Source organism: Chaetodon trifascialis, chromosome 22 (assembly GCF_039877785.1).
Source record: "Chaetodon trifascialis isolate fChaTrf1 chromosome 22, fChaTrf1.hap1, whole genome shotgun sequence".
NCBI lineage: Eukaryota > Metazoa > Chordata > Actinopteri > Chaetodontiformes > Chaetodontidae > Chaetodon > Chaetodon trifascialis.
This window is the reverse complement of record NC_092077.1, coordinates 13,333,485-13,351,420: the sequence shown is the minus strand read 5'-3', so window position 1 is coordinate 13,351,420 and position 17,936 is coordinate 13,333,485. Positions and strand designations below refer to the sequence as shown.

At 43.8% G+C, this 17,936-nt stretch overlaps 1 protein-coding gene across 1 annotated transcript in view; it reads right to left on the bottom strand.

Annotated features, from left to right (window-relative positions):
• Positions 1 to 925: 925 nt before the first annotated feature.
• exoc4 (exocyst complex component 4) overlaps positions 926 to 17,936 on the bottom strand; it is a 112,533-nt gene continuing 95,522 nt past the window's right edge. The window contains exons 18-20 of the mRNA XM_070991771.1: positions 15,254 to 15,432; positions 14,994 to 15,153; positions 926 to 3,104 (exon numbers count right to left, since the gene is read on the bottom strand). Of these exons, the coding sequence (XP_070847872.1) occupies positions 2,867 to 3,104; positions 14,994 to 15,153; positions 15,254 to 15,432 (577 nt within the window). The 3' untranslated portion in view covers positions 926 to 2,866. The remainder of the gene's footprint in view (positions 3,105 to 14,993; positions 15,154 to 15,253; positions 15,433 to 17,936) is intronic.

Genomic DNA, 17,936 nt, shown 5'->3' with positions numbered 1-17,936 from the left:
AAAAGACAGGGGAGAAGGCAGAACCCTGGAAGGTGAGAGGAAAACAAATCCAGAACCTAACGTAGCTGTGAGTGCTGTTAACAGCCTTAGTGACTTAGGTGAGCGAGACAATTAAAAGAGAAATGAAAATCATCCACAGATTTCACATTAGGAGCCTTGTTTACACCATTTACTTGACATACATCCCCAAAGGCAACAAAACGCACAAAAACTAAGTGCGTGATAAGGACTAAAAGTTTACCAGGACTAAAAAATGTTTAAAAACAATTGTAATATTTGACCTATTTATGATTTCCAATGTATATTTCTCTTAGTTAAAAATAAATAAATGTCGCCATTTAACACTAAAATGATTAACAAGCATTACTGACATATTCAGAGATTTAGTTTTTTAACGACCCATCAATCAACATGTGACTACTAAGGTTTCCAGCTGTACATTTTAAATTTCAGTTGCTGGGTCACACTTTTGTTCAGTACTCCATTGACTGTAGACACAACTGGGCTAATAACACTGCCTGGCTTTGCAAATATCACACTGTGCCAAAAAAAAAAAAAAAAAAAAAAATCCAACAGACACGGATTTATGTCAACAGAACAAGCCTTCAGGTGGCATGTTGTCTGTGTTTATTTTTCTGATTCCAATATGCTGCACTCTGGCACTTCATGCTTCAAACCATGTCACACATCACACCTGTCAGGTAAAGTACATCCTCTAGTGCTGGTTTCAGATCCGTCTCACTCGTATGATATAAGGCAGTAACATCCCGGGTGCATCAAAACAGTGATGGACTGTGCTGTCATGTGTGAAAGAGGTGTTACTGCATGCACGAACTCTTGTCAGCTGTAATTCCCCCAGTGGAAAATATGACTCTTACGCAACCACACAAGGAACAACACTGCACAAAATACACAAAACCAGACGGGAATTTGAAGCATTTATTTTTTCAGCGTATTAGCGTATGCACTGACAAATCATGTGTGCTTGATTTAGAGTAGGTTCAGAGCATTTGTGACATGCTACTCGTGTTTAAACTTGTTCAAGACTGACACACTTTGATGTCTAGAATTCAATACATTCTTACTTGAAAGACAGACATTAATGGAACAGATGTGTGAAATAAAGGTCCACTGCAAAGAAGAGCAGATGAGCTGAGTTTTGCCTCCGAGTAAAAAAAAAAAAAAAAAAAAAACTTTTATTCAATTTTACATGTTTCTCACATTAATAAAATGCATGGGCAGCAGGAGTGGTTCGCACTTACAGATATGGAGTACACCCAATACATAAGCCTTCTGGACTTTTATGGGTTATGTGTGCACAGTGTGATAACAGCCAGTTAACATTGTATTAAATCTTCCCATGTATAACATTACCAAAGTGGCTCTGAAGTGAACAGCTGAATGAGCAGATTTTAGATTTTACACCAAGTGTACGTTTCAGAGTGGTAGGCGAGCCCCTGAGCAGCTCCGCGGTTGTTTTCCCATCGATCCCAGCCTATGTGTCATTATGATGGATTGCTCTGTGGGCTTCAGGGAGACCAGCGCCGGGCCTGCTGTATTGACAAGGCTCCCATTCCCCTCTCCTCCCCTCGTTAAGTACTTCTCTCCCAAGTTAATGAACTAAAAACATGGAGGGTTGCAGGGAGGGGAATGATTTGTGATCGCCTCTTGAGTTTATATGTTTAGCTCACTTTAAAAGACTTGAGCACATGTAGTGGGGACAACAAAATAAAGATCCAGAATTGCACCGTTTCTGTTTATAGAGCTAGTAAGGCTAATGAAATGTATTCCCACACATATTATTTAACACAGTAAGTGCAAGTCATTCCACTGTGGAAGGATGAAACTGAAATCAGCAAAAATATCTTCATTACTGAGTCTCTTCTGCCTAATGTGTACAAAAAAATGAATCAACTCACAACTTTCAACACCAGCCGCGCAAGTTTACAGCGCAAACTATAAGAAAACAGATAAACAGATTTTTAACAGCCATAGATACGATACAATTCTCAGCTAGGGAGATCTTTGGGGACCAACCCAAATTGGCAGCAGGCGGAAGATGTGGCCTCATTCAGACGGTCTAATCTGGCATCTGTTATTGCAGACAGAATCAGTGGGCCCATGGGGCTGCCAGGAGAGAAGAGCTAGAGGTGTAATTGAGAGCAGCAGTTTAGATCTAATAGGAAAATGAGATGAGATGGGGCCGAAGTTTGGGTGAGTGTTTGGGTGAGACAATCGTCTTTTATCTGGAGCTGGAGTCATGGTGAGTGGGGGACCGCTGGAGCGCGAGTGTTGCATTTGTTCAGTCTTTTAAAAAGTGTAAATGGACAATATGGGTTATCTTATGACATAGATACATGGCCAAGTAGACTTGCAAAGTTTGCAGCGGCGCTGGTTGTCACCTCAATTCCCAATTAGAGTGAGTCAGTGCTGCACTTGTGTTACTGTATATGTATATATATATATATACATGCCCAGAAATAGAATAGAGTACATCTGTGTCAACCCTTGATTACAATGAGTTTCATCACATCAGGGAAGAGAAGACACACTCTCCATCAACAGATTTGACACACATTATGATCTAGGTCTGGAGCAAGCCTCTATTTCAGTGTTTTCTGACCCAATTCTTCAATATCTCCTGTACTGCATGTTTTTTGCTCTCTCAGTCCTCACTCTTGCATACATGACCCAAATATCTGCAGCATGTGTTCCTGCAAGACAGATCTGAGGGAGCTGAAACAACAAAGTGTAGGTGCTGTAGATTGGTGACTGGGAAACACACTGTTATTCTGTTTCACTGCTTAACTTTATCTGATTTCCAGGCGACTCAACCCCCCCCTCTGGACCCGGTCTTGTTTTATCTTTACACGGTCGTGATCTTCTTGTCCTTAGTGGCCTGTTTGATGGCGGCCTGCTCGCAGATGATCTCCTTCAGCCTCTGCAGCCGGATGTTTTGGGTGCCCAGGTCCCCTACACCCGTCTGGCTGCGATGGAGCAAGGACAGGGCATTGATGTACTCCAGCTCCGTGTAGCGAACGCCCTGGTCCACGACCAGATTCAGCAGCTCATCTGCAGTGTTGTACAGCATCTCGTAGTACTGCCTGGATGGAGAGATATGAGGAATGAAGTGAGAGGGAGGAAATGACAGGGGGGTTATGCATGAAGAAAATGAGTCGAGGAGAGAAAATTAGGAAGGATAGAAAATTGAGGGGAAGCGGGGTAGAGAAAGAAAAAAGTTAATAACACTTTATATTCCTCTGTTTTGCATTTTTCCAGCGCCGAATCAAAAGGAGCAACAACAACAACAAAGGGAAAACACAAAAGCCAAACTATCTGCTGTTGCTGTCAAGCCCAATTTCCTTATAAAGGACTTCAAGGACCTCACCCTGCCGCCACCGGGAGCTGGAGGCAGAGGGAAAACATTCACCGGCTGCAAACTACTGAGGCCGCTTTAATGAAACGCTGTTGACAGAGCCAAAAGAGGAAAGAGGTGTGTGTAGAATTAATAGCTCTTTAAACTGGACTTCATGCCACAATGGGCCATTTGAAACAGACCATGAAGTACATACTGATAAAGAAGGGGCACAAAGGAAGAGTGAGGATTTGTGAAGAACACACACTTCCCACTGGTGACTAAAACATCAGACATAAAGGTCAAATGTAGCAGACAGACGTGTATTTGTTTTCATGTATGTTGTCTGTACTTGCTTTTTACTGAATATTTAGAGGTCGACCTCCTGTGTGTGCGAGCATAGGATGTAATATTCATTAGAACCAATTAACGAAGAAGTGGACAATGTTTGTCTATAAATATGGATTCTAGTAAGAAGGTAACTTGTCATAAACATAATTTACACATTCCTGTGCAGAAAGCACGGCTGCAGGTAAGTTAATGCACAGAAGAATGTCAGGATGCAGGACAATTTCTCTTTGCTCGGGGGCAAAACAGTGAAATACCTATGAGAGCGTGTGTGTGTGTGTGTGTGTAGGTGGAGGGGTTGTGCTGGCCGCTCTCAAAAACAAACAGGAACAGCAAAATGCAGTCACACACTAGAATAGATTGCACCGCTATCCGCCCCAGGCTATGGGACAAATCCCATTCTCTCAAGAGACACTAAATGTTACACTTCCATCCAATACTGCAGCTGTAGATACAGTCAGAGCAAGAGGACGAGAGGTGAGCTCCATCTACACCGCACGACGACACGTTCTGCATTTTTTGCTAATTATTTTCTTTATCTGTGCAAAACCAAAATGGGAATGAATTTACAGATGCAACAATGCTAGAAAAGGACAGACAGACAGGGTGACGTACAGAACCTGGCATGAAACAAAACAAACAAGGATGAAATAATAGGCAGGATAATTAACATCATGCAGTTAGAGTGACTCAGAGAGTAATTATTGACTATTTTAATGGATACCTGTTAAATATGGCACACGTGTTGAATGTGTGTCTGGGAGAGAAAAAAAATAATGCTTGATTGAAAAACAAATGCATAATCAGTAGGTAGGTAATAATAAGGGAAGCATTAGAACAACTACCTAAATAAATAGCTGGTAATTGATATTTTGAAATGTCAGTTATTGTTATAAGTTATGAACTGACGTCAGTGCCCCGACTTCAGGGGGAGGTTGTGTGTGCGTGTCTGTGTGTAACGAGAAGTGCTGACGTGTGGTGGAGAGAGAAAGAAGGATACAGTGTTAGCGTTACAGGGATAACCAATGTGATGTAACCACTAATAACATAATAATAATAATTACATGATAATGATAATAATTCTAATAATAAATAAAGTGGTTCTTATACACAATACAGTGAGATAAGAACCATTATGATAATCACGATGAGATTCATATTACAATTAGGAATGAGGCCAGATCAAGAAATAAGACAGGTGAGCGAGAGGCCGCCCAACAGGCCTGACGTTCGTACTGTGTAGAAACAGATGGAAACCAGTGGAGGCCTGGAGTGGGAGGAAAAACAATGCTTAAACACAGAAGCACTGTTTGCATTGGTTAGTATGACAGTATGACACTTATCCTTCCCCTCAGAAGATTTAACAGTGAAGGTGTTTTTGAGGGAGGACTGAGGCTGCTGCTGCTCCGCTAACATCCCGCTGCACCTTGTGCAGACACAGTGATGTGACTTCCTGTCTCACTAGAGCAGCAATATATGTATTTTAATGAGCTTGTCTTGTCTTGTCTGTGTGACACTGAGTACGATCTGAAAAATGGGCTGAAGAAGCTGCCTTTCCTCGCATAAGCTGCCCACCTTGGCCAAGGGCGGATGTCAGTCACTCATCAGCAGCGGCTCCTGCTGCTTTCTGAGCACAGCTGTTCAGTCTGTAGCTCTGACGTGGCTGAAGGAAGGCCTTGGAGGTGTTAAGTCCACCTGTTGTCAAATCATTTTTACGTGACAGCAGAGAAAAAGTGATTTCTAATTATGTCCATCAGAGCATCTCTGTTGTGCCAGAGGAAGATGAAAGTAAATGGATTCAAATCTTTTCTGATATGGTGCAGTAAAAAGACACTTTGCTAAGAAAAGATATTTTTATCTCATTTGTTGAGCACCTCCACCCATCCAAGACCCATTCGCTTCTTGAGATGATCATTTTCGATGCTAACGAGGCGCTAATGAGCACTCTGGGAGCTTCTGCTCCTAGGTGTTTTATGTGCCGTCATTTTGGAGATTCAACAGTAAAAAAGATGAGGGGCGCAATGAATGAGATGGAGATGGAGAGATACAAAGAGAGGGAGAAAGAGTGACGACTGAGGAGATGAGTGAGGAAGAGAGGTGCATAATATCTGTTTTTTTGGCCTTCCCCGTACAAGTAATGCCCTTGGCCATCGAAGCATTTGCATTCTGCCTCACTCTCCATCCTGCTCTCAATTTCTCTCCAAGGTCTTGTTCATTTTTCCATCTCTGAGCTCATTTCATGAAAAAGCTTGTCAATATTGATGAGGGTCACACTGGTTCGCTCCTTAACCGGGGGCGAGGCAGAAGACAGGGGGAAAAAGATGGATCCCACTTGTGGTTTTACCTCATCATGAAATGTGAAGCGCACCTGTGTGTTTGTCGTTGTTGTGTCTACACATTAGTGCCCTTAAATGTGTCTATTTGTATCTGTTTCTATGTGCACAGTTTGTGTTTAAGCGTAAGCTGCAGCAGAACGCCGGCTCGAAAGCATTACCATTTCATTCCCAGCGATTACCTGCATGAGCGAGGCAGACCTTCTCGTTAAATGACGGAATGGGAAAAACACATAGAGCCACAAAGAAAACACACATTTCTTTTGTTGAGGGAAGAAGCTTTGAACAGAAGGCTTGCCTCTCTCAAACAGCCATCCTTGACTCTCAATGGGAAACAGCTTTGCAGAGGAAAGCAACTGTTGATGTTGAACAGAGCAACAGAGTAGAACCTGCACCTCACTACCTGAGACTGACTCATTTTAACTCCCTAAAGGGGCATAATTATCCGTGCAGTCGATGTGTGTTAAATACTTGAGTATACAGTTTGTTTTTCAGTCCTGCAGTTATTTGCCATGCTATGATTGGAGAGTCTACAGTAAATTGGCTGTTGGCGTGAATTTGAGTGTGTCTGTGCCTGTGATAGAGCGCTGATCTGTGCTAGGTGTCCAATGTGAGCTCGGACAGGCTGTGGGGATTGTGTATAAATAATGACGGACAGAGATTAAAACATAAAAAAGCATCTTGGTCCAAGGACGAATTATGTCCAAATCGTCGCTGCTGAATTTGTGTCGGCTGACTGACTGACTGACAACTGTTAAGACTCAGCTCCCTCTTTCAATTAAGAAAACCCGTCTGGTAGACTAGTAAGTTATGCACACTGTGGGAAATTAACAACAAACATCACTGATGAAAACTGAAATTATGACTGTGACCATTATTCAGTTTGGACTTTTTTTCCAGTCAAAAAAAGTCTGATAAAATAGTAAAAGTGGCTGGAAAGCTTTGGAATCCATCTGTTGATGCAGCAGTCGTCAGGTGGAAATAAAACATATCGCATCAGTGCTGTTAAAGAGAGCACGGTGGAACAAGTGGTAACCCTGTCACCTTACAGCTAGAAGGTCCCGGTTCGAATCCCGCTGTGGGCGCTGGTGGCGTGTCCTCCACCATGTCTTCAGTGCCTGCTGCTCGAGGAAAAAGGGGCCTTTCTGTGTGGAGTTTGCATGTTCTCCCCGGGTTCCCGCGGGGTTTCCTCCTTAATAACCCCCACTAAAAACATGCAAGAAGATCACCACCTGACCAATGGTGACGAAAAGGATGGGTCCCCGGGTGCCGCTGTCGGCTGGCAGCCCACCGTTCCTGGTCTGCCGCGGAGGAACGACGGACCAAGATGGGTCAAATGCAGAGAATTAATTTCACATAAGCATGGCGTGTGTGCATGTAGTGCATTGCATTGTTGTGTGTGATTAATAAAGGACAATTTCTTCTTTCTTCTTCCTCTTCTTCTTCTTCTTCTTCTTCTTCTACAGCACAATAGCAACTATATTTCACTTGGCAGTGATGCATTTAGGACAAATCCCACACAGGACTGGTTAAAAGCAGATCTACTGACATTCATTTCTAACTGATGGCGGGGTGCTGAATCCACTGTGCAGTGTCTTTCTGTGGCGCCTCATATCAAAAGAGAAAAGCTGCACCCACAGGACGACGGTGTGCACGACTGTCAGCTGGCTGTGTGTGCGTGTGTGTGTGTCGGAGTTGTGAGGACAGCTGGCAATCTGGCCTCTGTTCAATACAAAGGGGAGGGGGCCGGTTCAGTCAGGGAACGTGTAAGTGTTTGTGTGTAACTGTGTGTGCATCCGTCTTTGTATGTGCCTGAGTGATGCATCTTAGTGTGAGCTGAAAACACTTTCAAACAGTTCATTACCCAAGCAGTTGGAAAGCCATTTGCCAAACAGGGTAAGGGGCTGTTAATAAGATTAAAATCTCTCGGCACCCCACCATCAAGAAAGAACCCCCAGTGACACACCCACACTGACACACAAACACACACTTCTTTTTATCGCTTAAAGATACAGATATTTAATGAAACCTGCATTCTGCTTTTTCCCCACAAATCCAAAGCTAAGTGTTTTGTTTGCTTTCTTCCTTAAAGTCTTTATTAACTGTCGTCAGTCGCCTTCTCTCTCTCGACACACACATACTAATTTTACCAATTTTCACCTGCTTCCCCCCACAGTCCCATCTGTAAGAGCACTGCTTTAGTAATCAGCACATGCGTGTGTGCGTCAACATGCCTCCATGGTGTGCTTTCTATTAAATTTTAATTAGCAGCTCCCACCCTCCCTTTCCCCGTGTACAAAGAATATTAAAGAAATTTATGATGCGTGGATGCAGCGTCGGACAGACAGATATGTATGTCAATGAGAGAGAGAGAGAGAGAGAGAGAGAGAGAGAGAGAGAGAGACATGGAGGAAAAGCAGGAGAGCGGGAGGAAAAAGACAAAGACGGAGACGAAAAGCGAGAGAAAAACAAGAATCAGCACAATTCATTCCACCCTCATTTCCAGCGTGTACAATATTAAGGCCATTACAGGCTGCCTCTGTCAGCGCGTTTGGAACAACACATTAGTTAGTGAGGGCGAGATGAGGTGAAGAAGGAGGAGAATGGATGAGAGACCTCTCCGTCAGCTGGAACTAAGACTTGTTGCTGCAGTAACAGAAACCCGGACTACTGGCACAAACAAGAGAGCTTCTGATTGAATTCTTCTCTTTTTTTAACCCTCACTTTAACAGTATGCCCACACTTCATTTGCTTTTAACATCCCAAAGCAGCATTTTTTGAAAACGGTCCCCACTTTCAAAAACCAACCTCGCATTTTAGGGCAAAAACAATCAGTTGAGCCTGATCGGGGAGCCGTGCGGCAGTGAAGGCTTTAAACTTTAACATCTTTCTGTTGCCTAATGTGATCACTCACTTCCGACGTCAGCTCAGCCAATCGCACGATGCAGCTGCTGTCATTAAGCTAGACGTTTCTACGGATGGCCAGCTTGGTGGTCATAGAACAGCAGGTAGGATAGCAGCTGGTTAATGTGGCACCCCTCAAGAAGAGGCATTCAGGTGTGGACAGCTTGCTTCTCTTCTCCATGTAAAGCTACAAGCCAAGTAGCTTTCAGTGCACTATCACTTCTCACATGTCTTTGAGCTCTGATTATCTCTCACTGCTGTGTGTCTGGAAAAGCATGTTGCATTCCCACAAGTATTGTTTACGAAGCACCCCAGGTTGGTGGAATCAGGGTCATGTGGCAATTGGCAACTGTCCCGATCAGTCTTAGCTGTGGCATAACTGCACTTTTAACAGGGCCTCTGATATGATGGCTAAGATGTTTATTCTTCTGCTTTGTTTAATACGTAATATGAAAAATGCACTTAATGTAAATGTCGTTTTACGTGATGAAAAGTGCATATAAATGTAAAAACCTTACATTAAGAAGACAGATCTTTGCAAAAATTCACGTCATTTTCACATGGTACTCCTAATGTCTTCTTCAGTCTCTCCCTGCCCTCCCTCTGTCTCCCTCTCTCCCTCCAAAGCTGTCCAACTGTCTTTCCTCGGGTAATGAGGAAAGGTCTGCAGAGACACTGAGACTAAAGCTTCATCAGCAAAGACCAGTCCCATCATGCTGCGCCTGACAACAAGCACACAAACACACATACACACACTCTGACTGGCTTCATCAGCAAAGGCCAGCGTCATCCCCCCCCCCCCCCCCCCCCCCACACACACACTGCATGAATAGACAGGCTTCATCAGCAAAGACCAGCCTCATCATACTGCCTCTTGTGCATGCACACACACAAAACAGCAGAGGACGGGAGGGGCTGGGAGGAGGAGGGAAGAGAGAGAGTAACAATTCAGCAGAGGCAGTGCAGGTGGTTGGACGGTAGCACAGAAAGAAAAAGACAGGGGGAGAAAAATGAAGAAGAAGCAACTGAGAGAGGAGGAAGAGAGAGATAAAGAGAGAGACACAAGGTGACAGGAAGGGAGACAGAAGCCGAGCGAAGTGACAGTGTACTGAAGCCAGGCCTAAATACAAACAGTTTTATCTGTTGACACCCACTACCTCCTGACACGGCCGTCAACTGTACTTATTACCACATTCTCTGTAGACACACCAGCCTGTCACCTCGACACACACACGAGGATTTAGACACGCACACAAACACACAAAACCAAAGACGGTTTATTTGCTGATGCGCACACACCGGACCTTGGAGGCTGGGGCGGTACACTTCGGGACAACACATGGTACACAAGGCTCTTGTGCAATTCACACATGTACGCCCGCACACAGTAGTAATTTCCAGTAGCAGACAGGTGGGTGCGATGGGCTGAACTCTGGGGCATCTCCACAGCGAGCCTGTCAGACTGGTGTTTAGCCTAGCTACGGGCTAAGGGGGCTTGCAAGTTAGCTATGAATGTTATGACAGCCCTGCAACCCGCCTACACGGGTCACTGGGCAGCTCAGAGCTCCTCTGTATGTGTGTTTGTGCTAGCGACAGCGTGTTACGAGTTTGTCATGTCTCAGTTTGCGTCTGGAAAAAAACATACCCTAAAACGCTGCCGCGCCACACAAGATACAAGATATGTACACAGACAAACAGGTTAACGTTTATTTACATTTACCTTTGGTGCAGCACATTCGTGTGCACTCACACTGTTGTGTTAATCATGCTGTGGTGTGTGTGGTGCCTGTGTTTTCAGGAGGTGCGAAAATTAGAAAAATACACCTGTGTGTGTATTCGCAGTCACACACAAGTTTTTTAATGATTATAGGCTTTTTCAGTCAGTGGAGATCGTTCAAGTCCTCAGCTTCATGACATTAAGACAGTCAGTCCTTAAGCTTTCCTGATCTGAGACCAGCGGAAACGATTAGTCCATTAGCCAGTCGGCGGAAAACTAAGCAGCAATTCAGCATCAGGACACGTGTACAGCAGAATGGAACTTGATGAGAGGGGAAAAATGTAGAAAAAACATTTTAAATACATATTTTTAAAGGCTTTAAGGTCACTCGCTAGCTTAGCTGCTTAGCAAACAACATGTACCTGGATTTTGAATCTGAGTGAAAGCTAATTATGTTAGATCTCCATTTCAGGTTACTAAATCTGCTGCCAAGCAAAGTAAGTCCAAAATTTCTCCTAGGCTGGAGTGGACTGTTGCCAGGCAACACAAAAGTTTTTAAAAGTTTTGTTGTTGTGTTTTCTTTGTAACGATTATGGCTCCTGGGCTTTTCAAAATAAAAGTTGCCGACAACATCATGGTTATCACCAGAGAGAGAGGTGAACATATGGACAGTGAGAGGTGACCAATGGAGTCGCAAGGTCGAGGGCACAGTCTTTCTCTCTCTCTCTCTTTCTCTCTCTCACACACACACACACACACACACACACACACACACACACACACACACACACACACACACACACACACACACACACACACACACACACACAGACTTCCATTTCCTGGAGACTTACCCTAACCTTAACCCCAGTCTACATCCTAAAATTTAATGATTTACTTGTGACTGTGTAAACAGATTTATGTCCCCACAACATGGGCACACACACACACACACACTACACACAGATGTGACAAACAGTCACACACAGTTCTGCAGAAATAGGACCGAGCCCCTGAACTGTTTCTGAGCAGATGGTCTGTGTGTGTCCACTTGTGTGTTAGAGTTTCGGTGTGTGTGACCTTGACCCAGGAGCTGATATTGCTGCCAAACTTCTGACTGAGAGACAAGAGAGCGCCAAAGGAACTTGCAATACAAACACACACACACACTCACTCACTCGCACACACATATTGGAGTTTTAACACCCTGTGCAACCTTAACAATTGACATACTGTAGGTTTGCACAGCATCATACTGTATATAATCTGGCCTCAGCCACAAGGTGGCACTGTTTCCACATCCTTCTTCACAGTCTTGGAGAGAGAGGAGTGAGAGTGTGTGTGAGAGAGAAATGGTGTGTGCGTGTGTGTGTGTGTGTGTGTGTGTGTGTGTGCGTCCATGAGTTCTGCAGTGCTGGTTATCGGGCCTCTCCTTAGTTTTAACTCAGATCAATGGTTATTACTGTGCCCTTGTCCAGGCCTCTCTCGCCTCTCCCTTTCCCACACAGGCACAAAGATGCAAAAAAACAAAACAGCCACCCCCCCCCCCCCCCCCCCCCACACACACACACACACACACACACAGACACACACATAAACACACACACAGACACACACACACATGCTGAACTCACGAAGGAACATTAAACTACATGGGCACACAGGCAAGCGTCTGCAGCCTTCCTCAAAGGCAAGCTTCCTGCTGTGATCACTTCCTTTCCTCATTTCACTCTTGTTTCTCCACAGGTGGTAATAAAAAATACTGATGAATATTCTGCTTTTAGCCCGTCTTCTTCACGCTGCTTTTCACTGCTGATTCTGGTTGGCCAGTATCAGTTTTCTCAACACCTTTACAACAAAACTCTTGATGCAAATGCTTTACTTTTATCTTTAAATATCTATGACATTCAGAGGATTCAGCTGCTTAATGATTTACTTTGTCTGTCAGGGACATTTGTTGCTGACAATCTTTGAAATTCTTTATATTTGTGCGACTTTTAAACTGCACTTCCTCATTAAAAAAGCATGATTTGTTGGGGGTGGCTGAAACGCTTACATAATGTTTCTTCTACATCAGTTGTCTTTTACAATTTTCCATTCAATAAGCTCATGTACTGTAACCTCAGCCAGACAGACTTAATATATTAGAGCCTCACACCAACTAGAATGAACACAAAATGTATCTGTGAGCATATATACCCTGTGATGCACACACTAAATGGCATGGATGGTATATTTATGCCAAGCAATGTTAGAAATTATTGTGTATGTGTGCCTAAAAATATCGCTTATGTTTTTCTTTGTAAGGCACAAATGCATAAATTTATCTTATTCCCATCATCAGACTTTCTCCTGCAGACCTTTTCGTCACCTCCGCTCGCAGGTGTGAGCCATGCAGCACACTTGATGAATATTCATGTCCTGAACATAAACACGGTGATTTCAAAATGCTGATTGGCTTGGCTGCGTTGCTGTGAATGGATGAGAGCATGGGATACATATTACATGTGGTTGAGGGTTTGTGTGTGCGTGTTTGCAAGGGTTGGTGTGTCTTGGAGCCGGAGGCCGGCCAATCCAAAAAGCCATGAATTTGTAAACAATGCGCTCTGCAATTCCCAATCAACACCTCCACACCACCCACGCCTCGTAATCAGAGAGAGCGGGAGAAAGAGAGGAAAGACAGAAGAGCCATCGCTGGCATTTCTCCGTAATCAGAGTTGACAGAGGGTAGAAATAACATACTAATCAATGGTCCTCTACATCCAGTACAGTTCAGGTCATTTCAGTTTACTTCTTTGTTTTTTTCCTGGAGGGAAACTTGGCTTGCAGTACCGGCGTATTATAAACGTCCAAACACAGACAGCACATAGCCACCCATCCACTTGAAAATGTGACTCCCTCATAAAGACTCCGAGAGCCGTGAGAAGTGAATAATTAACCCTACGACGCAAGGCGACAACATGGCAGACACTGGCAAATATATTTTACAACCACAAATGTTAAGAGTGAGAAGGTTAGGAACGGTGCGTTGACAGATAGTTGAGATGCTGCCAAAGAAACGAATAAAGACAACCTGAATGTTGGCTTTTAAGCAGGTTTCGCAGTCAAAACCTTCACCAGGTCGTGTAAGAGGCGTGCAGAAACTTTTTGGAAAAGCTTCTTTTCTAACAGAGCAACAAGTGTCCTACTTCCTCTGCTTCTGACAGACAGAGAGAGGCTGACACCCATCGACACCTGAAAACAAAGTGGCTATATTTGAATATGAAGCTGATGAAGTTTTTCTCCTCTCATACCATTTCCCCCATTTCACTTTCTCGTCTTTCTCTCCGTCTTTGCCTTTCTTGCTTTCGTCTCTCTCTCTTCGCTGTGTTCTATCTTCCGTGCTGTCCTCCCCAAGTCAATTCAATGCCTTTTCCTGTGAAAGACATCTTTTCTATAACTTCCTTTCACTTAGGATTTTCAATTTTCCTCCACCTAAGCCCTCCCTTCCTTCTCCATCTTTTCCATCAGCCTTCCTCTCACACATTCTCTCCTGTCAAGGACACAAGCTTCTGAAAGAAGAAAAAAAAAATCATATGAATACTATGAATCACCCTTCTTTTTCTTTCTTCTCCTCTCTTTCTCCCCTCCTGCTCCCTCCCACCCTCTTTTTCACAAAGATATCTGAGCGCTGATTTCCCCCATGCCTGTCAGGGCTGGACAGCACTGGGCAACAGCAGGCAGACTCACAAAATACAAACGTATGAATAAGAAATAAATACCAACAACCGCGCGCACGCAGACACACAGTGTGGTTGACAATCTGTTTGGCCATCTGTCTGCCTCGTGCGGGGACGGAGTTGCTGTCTGAACTTGAGGACACTGTGCACGTGTGTGCGTGTCCGTGCAGGTGTGCAGTGGGGCTGGATTATCAGCTTGTAAGTATTGCTCAATTTTATATCTGATTTATAATTGAGAAATATTACACTGATTATCCCCTTTAGGTGTTAAAATGAGGGTGGCTGTAGTACTGATTCCAACACCTGAATATGTGTTAATATTAATATTAATATTTATAAGATTACTGTTAGCTTGGATTTCAAGGGAGAGTCCAGGGATATCAGAGGCTTTATCACCATGACAACAGCAAAACTAAAGGGAAAAAAGCAAGGATGTCTGAAGTATTGGCAAGAATGTGGCATGACAATTTAGAGATGCCAGCTGACTACAGCAAATATCTTCAGCCAGACTGAACCCACACCCACACTGGTGCATGTACAAAGAGCCTCTGGCTGAACCCAAAGGAGCAGGTGAGCTGCACTGTGGCTGACCCCTGTGGAATAAACCAGGCTCTTACCTGGCGAAGTCCAGGTCGGCCTCCCTGGACATGGTGATGTTGGTGAGGTTCTGCTGGAGGACGAAGATGTTCCTGCACATCTTCTTAATGCCGGACTCGCTGATCCTCTTGAAGTACTGAGCCCCGTTGATTAGAATACAGGAGATCAGGTGGCCCAGACCTGTTGAGAGGAGAAAGGGAATCCAACGGCTTTCAGATCGGCGTGGAGAGGAATCAAAGGAAAAGTGAGGCATAAAAAAAGAGAGAAGCTCCGTGCTGACCCTCAAAGATGTACTGGAACTTGTGCTGCTGCAGGGCAGCCCCCATGGCCTCCTCTATGGCTGAGATGTCCTTGTTCAGTTTGACCACCAGTGGGTCGTAGTCCATGCTCTCCACGTTAGCCACGATGGCATAATTGCCTTGCTTCGTCAGGGGGATCAGGTAATGGAAACAATGCACCCTGGATGACGAAGTTGAGGGAAAGAAAAGAGAAAGAAGATGATTGGATAATGAAGAATATTTATTTTATGGAGGTCACTGCTGATATGTTGAAATGCAATGATCTGTGCTGAGTTTCACAATAGGGATGGATGGATGGATGGATGGATGGATGGATGGATGGATGGATGGATGGATGGATGGATGGATGGATGGATGGATGGATGGAGGACTTAATTGATCCCCTTAGGGAAATTACAGTGTTGCAACAGCAATTCACATATCACACAAAGCACATAAGCTAGAGTGAGCTGACCTGAGGTAGGTAACACTATTTTATAAATGTAAATATACGTGCATAGAAACTATCATACTAGATAAAAAATACAGAGAATAAAAAACAGACTGGAATTAAGATAAGATAAAGCTCTCACAGTGCCTACTAAAGTTGAATGAGATGTGGAACAAACACAGATGGAGTAAGCAGCTCTAGTGGAGTGATTGTGGGTTAAGAACCTTGCTCAGGGGTTTTTCTATTCACTTTTCTTGGCTAGATTTTTCTTGACTGGCAGAATTGCATTTATTCTGCTGTAAATGGGCTCCTAACAAACTGCAATGAACGAGGCTGATTTAACTTTGCAGAAAATATCGGATTGTTTAAATAACATTTTTTTTCCTTTTACTTTTGGATTACTGTTAAGCAGCATACCGTGTTTAGGCTCCAAATGAAATAACCATAATCTTGAAAAGCAAAACAACCCTTCCTCCAGTTTGCTTTATGCCCATGATAACATATACCTTTATTATCATCTTTAGGAACGTAGTGGGTAGAGGAAGTGAATTTAAACCTATCCTTTAACAAGACGCTACTTCTCTCTGTCCATTTAAACACCTACATCTTGGTCTGAGGGTCATTTTGGTCCAGGGAAGGTTCATTTCTGTCTAGACTTTAGGAGTCAATACTCTCATAATGCCATAATCACAGCGCCCTGAGCAGAAAGGTAGAAAATGATACGGGTAAATGTCTCTTCCCCCTAAGGCGAAGAACACAACTACACCACACTTTCAATGCCTCCATCTCACTTCCTTATCTCTCTATTCAATCATTTCTTGCACTTAGCTACTGTATCTCCCTTCTTTAACCCCCACCATCACTTTAACCTCCACACTCATCTCTCTTCCTCCCTCCCCTCCCGCTCTCTTCCTCATGGCTTCATTTAGTTGGTACCACTATCAGGGGAAATTCGCTAGATGGGGAGAGTCAATGGAGTGTAGCATATAGCTAGACATCAGCCTCAGGGAGGGTTTTCTACTGAAATCATAAACAATATTGCATAAGCTACACAATAGTCTGCAGGGAAATCGTGGTACATGGAGGGATGAAAGAACGGGGAGGGGATGATGGAGGACTATTAGTGGTTGTGTGTGTGTGGGGGGGAGTATATGGTGTGGTAAATTAACTTGGATATTGACATTCAAAACACATACTCAAGACACGGTACAAATTCGTGAACTCCTGCATTTCGAGTAGAAGTGTGACTTTTTGTCTGTGTGATTTAACGACATGTCCTCTAAGCGTGTGCGGTATGATCACGGTAACTGGGCTGTAAATGATTTAACATCATTTTGTACTGTTTCTAATGTCAAGATGCCACCAATGCGAAAATGATGGCTGTGGGTGTTTCGTTGCACGTCACACGATGTGAACTGACCTTAAACTTCCTCCCCAGGCACTGATTAAACCCCGAAACACTCAATTCTGTTCACGAAATTTACATTCATTCATGTCGTACATTGGCTGAGATGTAACTCTACACCTTTGCCTTCATGTTGTATGCAGAGATCTATGTCGTCTCCGCCGCTCGCCTGCAGCTCCGACCCCCTACACACACAAGCATCAGCAGTTTGGCTATCTGGCCAGCCTTTCTGAGTAACACTTGTCAGAACTTTCCTCGCCAACGCTCCTATGTCACATAAAATGCCCTGTCAGCAATTGATAGGACAGCATGTACAGTGGCATGCTACTGTAACTTCGGCTAAGTTCATCTAGCACACTGCAGATTTGTTCAGACACAGTCACCAGATAAAACACGAGGAAAATTTACTTTCCAGTTAACCGACATGTTGGCTCGAACCATCATTCTGAAAATAGTGAAACTTAGCTTGCAATATACAGAGCTAAACCTGGCTTCTCCTCTGATGCCCCTCATTTTACCGTAGCCCCACTTGACAAGTTGACAGGGTTGATTGTTTAGGTGTGTCATGTCTGAATCCGTGTTTGTGAAACTCTCATTGGTCCACTGCAGCTCCAAAGTGGAAACGCTCAGCCATGATGTTGACTGCTTATTCCACTCTTGTAGCATACAAAAACAACACCATATGGACGTGTTAACAAGGATAAAAACATTTTCACTGGAGCGGGAACCTTACAGAAAAATATAATTTTCCTACCGTATTATGTGGCTGTAGATAATCTTCAAACACTTAATTCAAAAACTGTTTTCCTTGAGGGAAACAAATCATCAC